This window comes from Sapajus apella, unplaced genomic scaffold (genome assembly GCF_009761245.1).
Source record: "Sapajus apella isolate SASKATOON/1434 unplaced genomic scaffold, GSC_monkey_1.0 scaffold69, whole genome shotgun sequence".
NCBI classification, from domain to species: domain Eukaryota; kingdom Metazoa; phylum Chordata; class Mammalia; order Primates; family Cebidae; genus Sapajus; species Sapajus apella.
In genome coordinates this window covers 9,679,220-9,694,494 of record NW_022437009.1, presented here as the reverse complement: position 1 = coordinate 9,694,494, position 15,275 = coordinate 9,679,220, and the positions used below count along the sequence as shown (strand labels likewise).

General features: G+C 43.2%; 2 protein-coding genes across 2 annotated transcripts in view; one reads left to right on the top strand and one right to left on the bottom strand.

Annotated features, from left to right (window-relative positions):
• Positions 1 to 7,080: 7,080 nt before the first annotated feature.
• Positions 7,081 to 13,571, bottom strand: LAMTOR5 (late endosomal/lysosomal adaptor, MAPK and MTOR activator 5). The gene is made up of 4 exons (XM_032249805.1): positions 12,865 to 13,571; positions 11,922 to 11,983; positions 9,414 to 9,531; positions 7,081 to 7,400 (listed from the first exon to the last, which is right to left on the bottom strand). Exons 1-4 carry the CDS (start codon positions 13,059 to 13,061, stop codon positions 7,340 to 7,342), a joined length of 438 nt encoding a protein of 145 aa, XP_032105696.1. The 5' UTR covers positions 13,062 to 13,571; the 3' UTR covers positions 7,081 to 7,339.
• PROK1 (prokineticin 1) overlaps positions 13,109 to 15,275 on the top strand; it is a 48,872-nt gene continuing 46,705 nt past the window's right edge. The window contains exon 1 of the mRNA XM_032249804.1: positions 13,109 to 13,170. The gene's annotated coding sequence lies outside the window, so the exon portion shown is untranslated. The remainder of the gene's footprint in view (positions 13,171 to 15,275) is intronic.

Here is a 15,275-nt window from a genome sequence, read left to right as displayed (position 1 = left end):
GAGGTTGCGGTGAGCCGAGATCGCGCCATTGCACTCCAGCCTGGGTAACATGAGTGAAACTCCGTCTCAAAAAAAAAAAAAAGATATTTTGAGTTGTATCTCTCCTTGCCCTCATTCAATCCTTGTGCAGAAAAGAGTTAACATCGCTAGCCTGAGATTCCTATTCATTGAAAGGCCTGTGGCCAGGTGCAGTGGCTCACTCCTGTAATCCCAGCACTTTGGGAGGCCGAGGCGGGTGAATGACGAGGTCAGGAGTTCAAGAGCAGCCTGGCCAGCATGGTGAAACCCCATCTCTACTAAAAATACAAAAAAAATTAGGCCGAGTGCGGTGGCTCAAGCCTGTAATCCCAGCACTTTGGGAGGCTGAGGCGGGTGGATCACGAGGTCAAGAAATCGAGACCATCCTGGTCAACATGGTGAAACCCCGTCTCTACTAAAAATACAAAAAATTAGCTGGGCATGGTGGTGCATGCCTGTAATCCCAGCTACTCAGGAGGCTGAGGCAGGAGAATTACCTGAACCCAGGAGGCGGAGGTTGTGGTGAGCCGAGATCGCGCCATTGCACTCCAGCCTGGTAACATGAGTGAAAAACCAACTCAAAATAATAAAAAAAAAAAAAAAAAAAAATTAGCTGGGCGTGGTGGTGCATGTCTTACTCCCAGCTACTCGAGTGGCTGAGACAAGAGAATTACTTGAAATCAGTAGGCAGAGATTAACCGCGCATGCCTGTAATCCTAGCTACTCGGGAGGCTAAAGCAGAATTGCTTGAATCCGGGAGGTGGAGGTTGCAGTGAGCTGAGATCGCACCACCACATTCCAGCCTGGGGGACAGAGTGAGACTCCATCTCAAAAAAAAAAAAAAAAAAAAAAAGAGGTCTGCTTACATGGTTGGCTTCTGGCTGGCAACTGCGTGAACTTAGATTTCAGGAGGGTTCCCACCATTCCCTAAATGATAATAGTGAATCATTGTGCCTAAACTGTGTAACCAATACAATTTTTTTTTCTTTTGAGATGGAGTCTCACTCTATCGCCCAGGCTAGAGTGTGGTGGCACTATCTCAGCTCACTGCAACCTCCGCCTCCCGGGTTCAAGCAATTCTCCTACTTCAGCCTCTCAAGTTGCTAGGATTACAGGCGTGCACCACCACACCCGGCTAATTTTTATATTTTTAGTAGAGACAGGGTTTCACCATGTTGGCCTGGCTGGTCTTGAATTCCTGACCTCGTGATCTGCTTGCCTTGGCCTCCCAAAGTGCTTGGATTACAGGCATGAGCTACTGCGCCCGGCCAACAATACAATTTTTATGCTGAACATTTGCTTTCTTTTCAGGAGCCTGGAATTTTGATATATGCTAGGCAGAGAGTACTTAGGTGACCAGCACCCTCGGGCACTGAGTCTCTACTGAGCTTCCTGAGTTGGCAGCATTTCACACATGTTGTCATAACTCATTGCTGGAAGAATTAACTGCACCCTGTGTAACTTCACTGATAGAAGAATTCTTGTGAGCTTCTGCCTGGTTTCTTCTGGACTTTGCCCCATCCTCCTTTTGCCTTGTCGAGTCAGCTTTGTATCCTTTCACCCATTCACTTTAATAAACCACGTGAGTACAACAACTAAATGCTTAGTCCTGTAAGTCATCCTAGTGAATTATCAAACCTGATCAGCAAGCGGGACACTCAAGAGAGTTGATGGTGTAGGTCCAGTTGAGTCCAGAGGCCTGAAAACCAGAAGTGCTGATGGTATAAGTTTTAGTCTGAGTTAGAAGGCCTGAGAACCAGGAGAACCATTTGTGTAAGTTCCATTCTGAGTCTGAGTCCAAAGTCAGGAGAAGACTGATATCTCGACTCCAAGACAGTCAGGCAGTGAGAAATTCTTTCTTAGCCTTTTATTCTATTTAGGCCTTTAATGGATTGCATGAGTCCCATCCACATTGAGGAGGGCAGTCTTCTTCACTCAGTCTACCGATTTAAATACTGATCTCATCCAGAAACACCTTCACAGACGCACCCAAAAATGATGTTTAGCCAAATACCCTAGCATCCCATAGCCCAGCCAAGTTGACACATAAAATTAACTATTATAGAGGTGTCCTGGGACTCCCCCATACAAGCATACTTCAGTTTTGGCTCCGTACAGACTAGAAAATCAGCCTTCTCCAGCCTCAAGCTCTTCCCAGCATTTCTTATGTTTCATTGATAAACTGGGTACATTATATCCTACCTCAAAGGGTGCTGTGAAGAATAAATGAGAATGTATGTTCATTTGTTTCATTCAATAAACGGTAGCTTCCTATGTGCCAGACTCTGTGCCAGACAGAGGGGATATGTGATAGACACAGGGTGGCATGAGATGTGGCCCAAGGGGTAAGCAGGGGCTAAGTCATGCAGGGGCTGGGAGGTCATGGTTATAACTTTCTTAATTAAATTTTTTTGAGACAAGATCTCACTTGGTCACAGCCCAGACTGGTGTGCAATGGCACAATCTCGGCTCACCGCAACCTCTGCCTCCCGGGTTCAAGTGATTCTTGTGCTTCATCCTCCGGAGTAGCTGGGATTATGTCTGCCACCTTGCCCAGCTAAGCTTTTTAGATTTTTAGTAGAGATGGGTTTTCACTATATTGGCCAGGCTGGTATTGAACCCCTGACCTCAAGTGATCCACCCATCTCAGCCTCCCAGAGTGCTAGGATTACAGGCATGAGCCACTGCGCCCGGCCATAACTTTTTAATTCTAAATCCTGTTCGTAGTGGCTCACACTTACAATCCCAGCACTTTGAGAGGCCAAGGTGAGTGGATCACCTGAGGCCAGGAGTTTGAAATCAACCTGGCCAACATGGCAAAACCCTGTCTTTATGCAAAAATTAGCCAGGTGTTGTGGTGCATGCCTGTAATCCCAGCTACTTGGGAGGCTGAGGCATGAGAAGTGCTTGAACCTGGGAGGGAGAGGTTGCAGTGAGCCAAGATGGTGCCACTATGCCCCAGCCTGGGTGACAGAGCGAGACTCTGTTTCAAATAAATAAATAAAAATGCAATGAGAAGCTCCTTAGGAGAGGTTTAGCATTGTGCCTAGTAAACAGCAAGCACTCAATACATGCTTGCTGTTAAGGATTACCACCAAGATGCTCTGACAACATCTATAATCAAACCCAGTCATCTTTTCCCTGTTATCTTTTGAGTTCACTGCTTTTTTTCTAAGGCACCCAGTTCTATCACTTAGACTAGAAAATTCAATCATCTTTAATTCTTCATTCTTTTATTCTCTAACAATTTGCTTTTTCTTGTCTCTCACATTTGATCCTGAATTAATGATCTTGTGGAGCCTATTTCTTCTCTAAAATAGGGATAATACCTTGTAAGAGTGAGGATAAAATGAGGTAAATGAATGTAAATTGCTTAGCATGTGGCAAAAGCTCACTAAAGATTGGCTGTTATTACTTTGGGCTAGGAACTGAAGATACATAGATGAACAAAAGGAAGCTCACCCTGAAAAAAATGAGCTGTTTCTAAAAATTAATTTTTTTTTTCTTTGAGATGGGGTCTCTGTTGACCAGGCTGGAGTGCAGTGGTACAATCTGGGCTCACTACAACCTCTGCCTCTTGGGCTCAGGTGATTTTCCTGCCTCAGCCTCCCACAGTAGCTGGGATTGTAGGTGCTCGCCACCACACCCGGCTAATTTTTATATTTTTAATAGAGACAGGGTTTCCTCATCTTGACCAGGCTGGTCTTGAACTCCTGACCTCAAGTGATCCACCCACCTTGGCCTCCCAAAGTGGTGGGATTACAGGCATGAGCCACTGTGCCTGGCCACTACAAATTAATTTTAAAGCTCCACCTTTACTCTCACCTGCTCCAAAATCCAATCTGCTAACAGGAAAAAGCCTAGGTTTCTTAAAAAGCAGATATTCAGGTTCCCTGAGTTAGCTGCTCTACCTTTCAGACTAAACAAAGGCATTTGCTATTACACCTCCTACCTCACAGTCTAAAACTAAAGCATTTGCTATTACATATTCCTTTGGTTTATCCACCTTTACCACTGCCATTTCCTCTTCCTGGAAACCCCATATTCCCTTACTGCAAACATCCATTCATTCTATCTTTGAAGGCCCAGTTCATACTACAAAACTCTTTTGTGGGGCCAGGCATGGTTGCTCACACCTGTAATCTCAGCACTTTGGGAAGCCAAGGCAGGAGGATTGCTTGAGGTCAGGAGTTTAAGACCAGCCTGGGCAACATGGCAAAACCCCATCTCTACTAAAAATACAAAAATTAGCCAGACGTGGTGGTGTGTGCCTGTGGCCCCAGCTACTCGGGAGACTGAGGCACAAGAATCACTTGCACCTGGGAAAGTAGAGGTTGCAGTGAGTCAAGATTGCATCACTGCACGCCAAACTGGGTGATAGAGCAAGACCGTGTCTCTAAAACAAAAAAATAAAGAAAACCTCTTGTACTAGTTATATACTCATCTATTCAGAAATTATTCAGTGCCTACTCTGTACTAGGAACTGTTCTAGGTGCTGAAGATACATATGTAAATAAGACAAAGGGGCTGGGTGTGGTGACTCACAACTAGAATCCCAGCACAGGGTAGGCTGAGGCAGGTGAATCGCTTGAGGCCAAGAGTTTGAGACCAGCCTGGCCCAACATGGCAAAAGACCATCTCTGCTAAAAATACAAAAATTAGCTGGGTGTGGTGGCATGTGCCTGTAAATCCAGCTACTTGGGAGGCTGAGGCACAAGAATTGCTTAAACTTGGGAGGTGGAGGTTGCAGTGAGCCCAGATTGTGCCTCCGCACTCCAGCCTGGACGACAGAGAGAGACTCTGTCTCAAAAAAACAGAAAAAAAGAAAAAGCTTGTGCCCTTAAAGTATCTACACTAGTGGGGAAGTCAGACATAAAACAACATGTATACTATATGTCAGGTATTAGTAAGTATGGCGAAGACCATACATATATATCCCTTCTCTTCAAGTACAAGCTCGTGCTGGGTGTGGTAGCCTACGCCTGTAATCCCAGCACTTTGGGAGGGTGAGGTGGGTGGATCCAAAGGTCAAGAGATCGAGACCATCCTGGCCAACATGGTGAAACCTTGTCTCTCCTAAAAAAATAAAAATACAAAAATTAGCTGGGCATGGTGGTATGTGCCTGTAGTCCCAGCTACTTGGGAAGCTGAGGCATGAGAATTGTTTGAACCTGGGAGGTGGAGGCGGAAGTTGCGATGAGCCGAGATCACCCCACTGCACTCCAGCCTGGCAACAGAGGGAGACTGTCTCAAAAAAAAAAAAAAAAAGTGCAACGTGAGAGATGGGAAAGTTCTTCAACGTTTATATCTCAGACTACATTATAAGGAGTTACAGTCTCTTGCTCTATGGCCATTATCTGCTTATTAGCATACACATATACCCATGTGTATATATTTTGAAAATCAGTTATGTCTTAAATCAGCTACCTTGACTTTCTCTGGCATGTCTGAACTGGGCAAGCTCCAAACCCTGGTGCATGCCATTTCTTATTTGGAAACCCCCTGACCTTCTCCCGACTAGCTTCCTCTTCTTCCTCGTCTTCTTTCCCCCTCATCTATTGCAAAAATTTGCAAGTTTTTAGCCAATCAGGTCCAGCATAGAATGAGGGGTCCTATTATGGCCAATGGAAACTGGACACAGCAGCAGGGCAATTTCATCAGGTTATGAAAATTATGAATGTCTCCCTTGTTCAGGTGCGCTCATGGCAAGACTGCCGGTGAGGTGCCCTCTTTATGCAGGAAGTAAACTAGCTTTGCTGAGTGATCCATTGTCTCAGTGTGGATTTTTCCCAACATGATAAACCCATTTCCAACATGCAAGCTCAAGGGCTGGAGCTGTCTTACTAAAAATCTTTGCTGTTCTCACATAGCACTTTATGTTTGCAGATGCTTACTGTTTTTGGATAAGTAATATCTGGGAGATTTTTATACTGTCAAATGTTAAATTGCTAGAGCAACAGGAACTACATTCAACAAATCAGTCTTTTGTACCTGCTTGTGCACAGTTCTGTTGTTGAGAACTATAAAGGCTGAGGTGAAAATAATGTTGACTTACACTTTTTTTCCTTGCTCTGTCACCCAGGCTAGGATGCAGTGGCACATCACCAGCCTCAACCTCCTGGGCTCAAGTGATCCTCCTGCCTCAGCCTCCTGAATAGCTGGGACTACAGGCCCATGCCACCATGCCTGGTTAATTTAAAAAAACCTTTTTTTGTAGAGATGGGGTCACACTGTTGCCCAGGCTGGTCTTGGCTTAAGCCATCCTTCTGTCTTGACCTCCCAAAGTGTTGGGATTACAGGCATGAGCCACTGTGCCCAGCCAGACCTGTAATTGCAAATGGTAAATGTTTATTTTCTAGCCAAGGTGTCCTATTTATTTGGTGGTCTGGGTGTTAAGAGTACAGATTCTGAGTTGGCGTCCTGTGTCCAAATGATGACTCTGCTCATTTCATAGCCTTAGTTGTGGGTACCTACTGTATAGGGCTGTTAATGAGAATTAAATGATCCTTAAACAACATGGGTCCACTTACACATGAATTTTCTTTCACTTCTGCCACCCCTGAGACAGTGAGACAAACCCTCCTTTTCAGCCTACTCAATGTGAAGATGACAAATATAAGGACCTTTATTATGATCCACTTCTACTTAATATTAAATATATTTTCTCTTCTGTATAGTTTTAATAACATTCTTTTCTTGAGCTTACTTTACTGTAAGAATATAGAATATAATATATAAAACACAGACAATTAGTGTTAATTGATGTTTAAGGCTTCCGGTCAACAGTAGGCTATTGGGGAGTCAAAAGTTATATGTGGATTTCCGACTGCACACAGCGGGATCCATGGACATGCTGTGGGAATATAAGTATTTCAGGGAACGTCTTAAACAAAAGCAAGTAGTTTAGAACAATGACCTTTTTAAAAAATTTATATATACATTTTTTATATTTTTAAATTACATATATATACAATTTATATATATGTAATTTTAAAAATTACAATTTGATAACTGAACAAAAAGAACATTTGGTTAAGAGGTTAAAGAATCTAGAAAAGATCTGTTTTCCTCCAAACAGATTTATTGAATATAGCAAAATTCTATATACAAAGTAACCTGGACCTGCTGCTTCAAAACATGATCCTTTCTTACTGATATCTTGCTAGTCAGTCCATAGAGTGTTAAAAAGCAATTTACTCTTAAATAAATAGAAAAGTGCCCAATGCACATTAAATGAATGGCCTAACTACTGGAACTTTAGTAGTTAACATAGGTAGGGTTGAGTTCTTATGACAGGCTGCTGGAGAACAGATACAAGACGTCAAGAGGCCATTTTGTGCACTGCCACTGTGATGCCATCATGTTTCTGGATCATAATGTTCCTGAAATGCAAGGAAGAAAATATTCAGTAAAACGTTACAAGTGGGACTTCACTGTAAGATGAAAGATGTTGTTTGGCTTAGGATACACTATGTATAACAGCAATATTTAAACACAACAAAACACTTGGGAAATACATAAACATATAAACATGAAATGAATCCTTAATCCTACTACATACAGACAGCCACTGCTAATATTTCCCTGGTTGTTTTTTTTAGGCAGTGTCTTGTTGTGTTTCCCAGGCTGGCCTCAAACTCCTAGGCTCAAGCAGTCCTCCTGCTTCAGCCACCTCAGCAGCTGGAACTAAAAGCTTTCCTGGTCCTTGTTTTATTTGTATGTATATGATACAGTCATGTGCTGCATAACAACGTTTCAGTCATCAATGGACCCTATATATGATGGTGGTCCCACAGATTAAAATGGAACTGAAAAATTCCTATTGCCTAGTGACCTTTTAGCCGTTGTAGTGTCACACTACAATGACACACGGCATAGCACATTACTCACGTCTGTGGTAATGCTGGTGTGAACAAACATACCGTGCTGCCAGTCATAAAAAGTATAGCACATACAATTACGTACAGTACATAACACTTGAGAATAAATGACTATGTTATGGCTATGTATTTACTATACTATACTTTTCATCATTATTTTAGAGTATACTACTCCTACTTATTAAAAAAGGTTAAGTATAAAACAGTCTCAGATAGGTCCTTGGGGAGGTATTCCAGAAGGCATCATCATGATAGGAGATGACAACTCCATGCATATTACTGCCCCGAAAGAACTTCCAGTGGAGAAGATGTGGGGTAGAAGACCGTGATATTGATGATCCTGACCCTGTGCAGGCCTAGGCTAATGTGTGTGTGTTTCTGCCTTTGTTTTTCACAAAAAAAAGTCTAAAAAAAAAGTTTAAAGAAGAATTTTTATACAGCTGTACAATTTTAAGTGTTATTATAAGGGTCAAAAAGTTTTACTGACTTACTCAGAGCAACTTCCAGCCTTGCAAGCTCCATTCATGGTAAGTGCCCTACTGAGGTATACCTTTTAAAAAATTTCTTTAAAAGAAATTTAAAAGAAATATTTTTACTATATCTTTTCTCTGTTTAGACACACAAATACCACTGTGTTATAACTGCCTACATTATTTAGATTACAAATCTTTGTAGCCTAAGAACAATAGAGCCTAGGTGTAATAGGGTGTACCACCTAGTTTAAGTACACTCTATGATGTTCATACAACAAAACTGCCTGACATTATTTCTCAGAATGTATCCACATTGTTAAGCAATGCATGACTGTATATTTTTTCTTTTTACAAAATGCTGATACTAGCAGTTGTATATTTTTATTTTTTTTTTCACATATTATTCTGAGGACCATCACTTGGAATATCTTTAGTAATTTTATTAATTTACAAGTAATTTTTGGCCAGGCGCAGTGACTCACTCCTGTAATCCCAGCACTTTGGGAGGCCGAGGCAGGCAAATCACTGAAGCCCAGGAGTTTGAGACCAGCCTGGGCAACATGGTGACACCTAATCTCTACAAAAAATATAAAAGTTAGCTGGATGTGGCAGTGCAAGCCTGTAGTTTCAGCTACTCAGGAGGCTGCGTTGGGTGAATTGCTTGAGCCCTGGGAGCTGAGGTCACAGTGACCCATGATTACACCACTGTACTCCATCTTGGGTGACAGAGCAACACCCTGCCTCAGGATAAAAAAAATAATAATTTTTATTCTCTGATTAGTTTTCCTTTGTGCTATTTATTACTTTTTTTGTTGTTGTTAAACTAATAGTTTGTGACTTATTCTTCATTTAAGTGGCATTGTGGCCTGAAAGTATATTAGCTTTAGAGATCAACTTATCCTTTCCTGTGGTCCGAAAGATTAAGAACTTCTCCCAAAGTAGTTTGAATAAGGAATCACTGATGAACACAGGACTGGTCCCTGCCAATTTTACCAGGAATTTTTCTGAACAAAAAGGAAAGGATCTGCTGAAATCTACTCACCCATTATCTGATTCTAGACACACCACAGGAATATCAGTGGGGTCAGAGGTTAGCTTAGCTGCTTGCTGGGCTAGAACAGATATCACTCCAGCATGCTCATCTGACAGGGTCCCACGGCCTAGAAAACAGAGATATATGTCACCTGATTGCTCATAGAGTATTTCTGCTAGAATAAGCTAGCTGGCTGTCTTAAAATGTTGACAGAATTGTCTTTTTATTAATGTTTGTATTAGTCTGCATATATTATAGTAACTAAATCTTGGGTACAAAAATACCTATAAATTCTATGTACAAAAATTAGTTACTAAGTGTACTTTATAATATATTTCTGAATATAAAGGCAACACAAGCTTAACTGTACCTGAAACCAAATCAAGTAACAGACATGCCACTATGGCGGCAGAGCATATGGATGTACTATTACTATACAAAACATTCTGACCAGATCTGATGCCGATGTTTGGGCCTTGAAGGTTTCTTGAAGGAACTCATTTAGATTTAGGTTTCTGTATCTGAATTTCAATCTTTCCATTAGTGAGCCTGGCAAACGCTTCCAAAAGTTTACCCTTTTTCTTCCAAATGACTGATCTGTATGTTAAACTGAGTTACACAGATTACCTCTTTCAGTTACCCCCAGCAAAAATTCAGGGCCTCAAAAATTCCTGCATTAGGAGCAATAAGTCTTGGGTTTACTAGTTCTGTCACTAATTAACTGAATGCTTTATTTACCTTTCCAGACTTATTTCCTCATCTGTAACTACTGCCATTTATTAGGCATTATGTCTCAGTTCTGTGCTAAGCATTTTATACATATTATATAACCTTATAATATCATTATTAGGCTGGGCACAGTGCCTCATGCCTGTAATCCCAGAAATTTGGGAGGTTGAGGTGGGTGCATCACTTGATGTCAGGAGTTCAAGACCAGCCTGGCCAACATGGTGAAATCCCATCTCTACTAAAAATACAAAAATTAGTCAGGCATGGTGGTGGGCCCCTGTAATCCCAGATACTCAGGAGGCTGAGGCAGGAGAATAGCTTGAACCTGGGAAGTGGAGGTTGCCGTGAGCCGAGATTGTGCCACTGCATTCCAGCCTGGGCAACAGAGCAAGATTCCATCTCTGTTTAAAAAAAAAAAAAAAAAAATCACGATTAAGAGGCCTCAGGGCCAAAAATCTTAGCTTATCCACTTATTTAACCTCTGTGTCTCAGTTTCTTTTTTTAATTTTTTTTTTTTTTTGAGACAGAGTCTTGCTCTTGTTGCCCAGGCTGGAGTACAACAGCGTGATCTCGGCTCACAGCAACCTCTGCCTCCCAGGTTCAAGCGATTCTCTTGCCTCAGTCTCCTGAGTAGCTGGGATTACTGCACCTGCCACCACGAGCCTGACTAATTTTTTTCTGCATTTTTAGTAGAGATGGGTTTTCATCATGTTGGCCAGGCTAGCCTGGAACTCCTGACCTCAGGTGATCCACCCACCTCCCAAAGTGCTGGGATTACAGGTATGAGCCATGGCACCTGGCCTTTTTAAATTTTAAAAACAATAAAATAGAGATGGGGGAGGTCTCACTGTGTTGCACAGGCTGGTCTTGAACTCCTGGGCTCAAGTGATCTGCCCACCTGGGCCTCCCAAAGTGCAGGGATTACAGGTATGAGCCACGGCACCTGGCCTTTTTAAATTTTAAAAACATATATATAAAATAGAGATGGGGGGGGTCTCACTGTGTTGCACAGGCTGGTCTTGAACTCCGGGGCTCAGTGATCTGCCTGCCTTGGCCTCCCAAAGTGCTGGGATTACAGACGTGAGCCACCGCGCCTGGCCCCTCCACTTCTTTTTCTACCTCACAGGGTTGTTTTAAGAAATAAAAGAGTTAGTATACGTAAAGCACTTACAATGGTGCTTGGCACATAATAAGAGATCAATAAATGTAATTCTATAATTATTACCATTATTAAATAACAACCCAGTGAAGAAAATGAAGCCCTAAAAGGTAGTTTTTGGTCCACGTTCATATTACTACCAAATCAAAAAGTAAGGGATTGAGCCCAGGTATGTCCAACACTGAAACCCCAGTTTACTGCCTATTCACTTCTTGTTTAGTGTAGTTGAGCTTAAAAATAGGACACCACCCACTTTGCAGGGTTGTGAAAATTAAAGATAGTGTATTTAGAACCTAGCCGTCTCCGTATATGACATACATTCAATAAATGGTTAACAGCTGTCATTCTCTGAAGTCCTTTCTAGACTCAATTTAACATGATTCAAATACTATTTTTAGTAAAGACAACTTTTTAGTGCTATAGAACAGCAAGGAACACCCTCCTTCATAAATACCAATTGAAACCTTTCAATTTTCTGATACTGTTATTTGGAGATAATCTCTACTCTCAGAAACTCAGACCTGGCAAGGTAACAGGAAATAAAAGCTAGAAAATAATACCACGCTAGGCTCCAAGTCAACATCAGATGCTGCGCAATTCATCAAACGGTTGGTATGAGAGATACTTACAACCCAGATTAAGTCCTTGTGAATCTGTGCACAGGACTCCAACAATGGAGGGATTCTTCATTCTAATTTCAGGAACACAGAGAGTTGAAGCAGATAATGGGAGAAAAAGGATTTGAGCGAGTATAAACATACACGTGTTCTACGTACCAGGCATTGTTTAAGTGCTTTAAATCAATGTTTCTCAATCTTTTTTCATTATCACACTCTAAGAAAAAAATTAAGTTCTAATTAATTAATTTAAATAAACCAGTTTCTCTCTCATGAGAGAAAAAACTGTGCTAAGTACTGTTGAGTTTTGGAGGGCCACAAACATTGCAATACCTAGGATGTTTTCACTCTTGTTAAAAATGCATGTTTTAGTACTAACTCATTTAAAACAACTGTTGAAAAACTCTTAAATCGCCTCCTGGAGGGTAAGTGGAAGCTGAGGGACAACCGTGGCAGGCCAGGTGTTTCTGTAGCCTTTATACTTTTCCAGTTTCGAATTTTACATAAATACTGCTGGTTTGAAAAATGTAAAGGATGACTTTTATCTACGAAGTACCAAGTAACTGACAGGATACACACAGGAGAAAAATGTTTGTTTACACTGCAGGGCTTGACTGTGCACAACCGGCACAACCTTCCCAAACGTTAACGCGTTGCCTAAAACTCCCGCAGAGCAACCCTGACCGTAAAGACGATTTCAACAAGGAGAAAAGCAGTTTTGGCCGCAGCCTGGGCCCGGGAGACTCGCTCAAGAGGGGATGTGCGGCGCCCGGCAGAATTTTAATTCCGGGTCACCAGCCCCGCCCTGCGGCCCTTGGGTAGGGCTCAGCTCCCTCATCCCTTGTCCTGGGGGTCGCGCGACGCCCTCGCAGGCACTCGCAGCTCGCGCCTTTCGTCCCGCTCAAGTTCCTCCGCCGCGACTTCAGGACAGGCCGAAGAGGCGCGCGCTACTCACGTGTCTTCCAAGTGCTGCTCCAAGGTCGCCTCCATCCCACCCACCGTCCACCCCGGCCCAGAACCCAGAGGCACACCACGTCCGACTCCACCACAGGCCTCAGTCACTTGACGCGAGCGGGGCGTGGACCGGAACGGCGCCTCCAAAGGGACAAAATTGATCACGGCGCAACGTCCGCGTTCTTTACTGGAAAACATCACTGCGCTTCCGCCGCACAGCCTGGCGAAGGCTTGGGCTGCCCGCGCGGTGACAGTCGGTGACCCGCACGTGGCTCCCCAGCGGAATTATTCCCCTTTCAGGAGAGAGGTCTGCAGCCGGGCCTCAGTGCCTCAGTGCCTGGCCTGGCATTTTGTGTCAGTGTTTTTTAACCTCTGGACTCTGATTCAACTGACTCTGAGACCTAGGGGCCAGACCTTCAGTTTTACAATAACCCAGGGGTCAGACAGGGTCTGATCTAGCCTGTGGGGCAGGTACGAAGGGGAGGGACCTTTGGGAGGGAGTCCATAGGCTTGTAGGGAGAAAGACTCACACAGAGAACTAAAGGACTAGATGGAGCGAGGTTCAACCCCCTAGCTGAGTATTGGCAAAGTGTCGGGATTTTAACGAAGACATTGGTGCTTATTATGGTGAGGGGACTCAGGACAGTTTAGGGAAAGAGAGTGGCATCTGAGTCCTAACTTGTAAGGAAGACTAGGTAGGACTACTTAAAAATTACTTTAAAAAATTAATTACAGGCCGGGCGCTGTGGCTCACGCCTGTAATCCCAGCTCTTAGGGAGGCAGAGGCGGGAGGATAGCTTGAGCCCAGGAGTTCGAGACTTGCCTGGGCAATATGGCAAGACCCCGTTCTCCACAAAAAGGAAAAAAACAAAAAGACCAAAAAAAAATTAATTATAAAAGTGGTAAAAATAGAAAACACTTATGGTCCCACTGTCCAAAGATGACTTTTAACCCCTTTGAGAGTATCCTTTCAGATAATTGTCTTTGCAAATGGACACTTTTAATGTTTTTTTGTTTGCCTTTTTAAAATAATTTTTTGGGGGACAGGATCTTGCTCTGTCACCCAGGCCCAAGTGCAGTGGCATGCTTGCAGCTCATTGCAACCCCGACGTCCTGGGTTCAAGCTAGCCTCCCCTCTCAGCCTCTTGACTGGCTAGGGCCACAGCCTCCACCCACCATGGCTGGCTAATTTTTACATTTTTTGTAGAGATGGGGGTCTTGCTGTGTTATCCAGGCTGGTCTCAAACTCTTTGCCTCAAAAGATCCTCCCACTGCAGCTTCCCAAAATGTAATTACAGGCTGACTCACCACACCCAGCATGTTTTTTTTTTTTTCTTTTGTAAGCAAAATTGACATATATATTGGAGGTGCAATTCTGTATCTGGCCTTCTTCACAGAGTTTAGAATAAATGTCTTTCCATGTCAAGTTTTCACTTACATCCTTTGTAATAGTTGCAGAATATTCCATTTTATAGCTGTATATTAATTGTGGATTAAGGCTGGAGTGCAGTGGCGCTATCATGGCTTAGTGCAGCCTCAGCCTTCTAGGTTCAAGGACTCTTCCCACCTCAGCCTCGCCTCCCAAGAAGCTAAGACTACAGGCACACACCACTACACCTAGCTAATTAAAAAAAAAATTGTACGGATGGGGTTTCTGTGTAGCCCAGTCTCAGGTGACCCTCCCACCTTGGCCTCCCAAAGGGCTGAGATTGCAGGTGAGCCACTGTACTTGGACATTTTTTTTTTTTTTTTGAGACGCAGTTTCGCTCTTGTTGTCCAGGCTGGAGTGCAATGGTGTGGTCTCGGCTCACTGCAACCTCTGCCTCCCAGGTTCAAGTGATCCTCCTGCTTCAGCCTCCCAAGTAGCTGGGATTATAGGTGCCTGCCACCATGCCTGGCTAACTTTTGTATTTTTAGTAGAGACAGGGTTTCACTATGTTGGCCAGGCTGGTTTCGAACTCCTGACTTCAGGTGATCCACTCACCTGAACCTCCCAAAGTGCTGGGATCACAGGCGTGAGTCAATGCGCCCGGCTTGGACGTTTCTTTTTTCTTTTTTGCTTTTGTTTGTTTTAGCTATTACAGTGCTGGTTGAATATCCTTATAGCTAAATATTTGTGAACTTTTAAGATTTCCTTATAAGTTACTAGAAATGGAATGACTGGGTCAAAGGACGTGGTCTTTTTTTTTTTGAGATGGAGTCTCACTTAGTCGCCTAGGCTTGAGTGCAGTGGCACGATCTTGACTCACTGAAAGCTCCACCTCCCAGGTTCGAGCAATTCTCTGTCTCAGCCTCCCAAGCAGCTAGGATTACAGGCATGTGCCACCACACCCGGCTAATTTTTGTATTTTTAGTAGAGACGGGGTTGCACCATCTTGGCCAGGCTGGACTTGGACATGGTCTTTTTTAAGA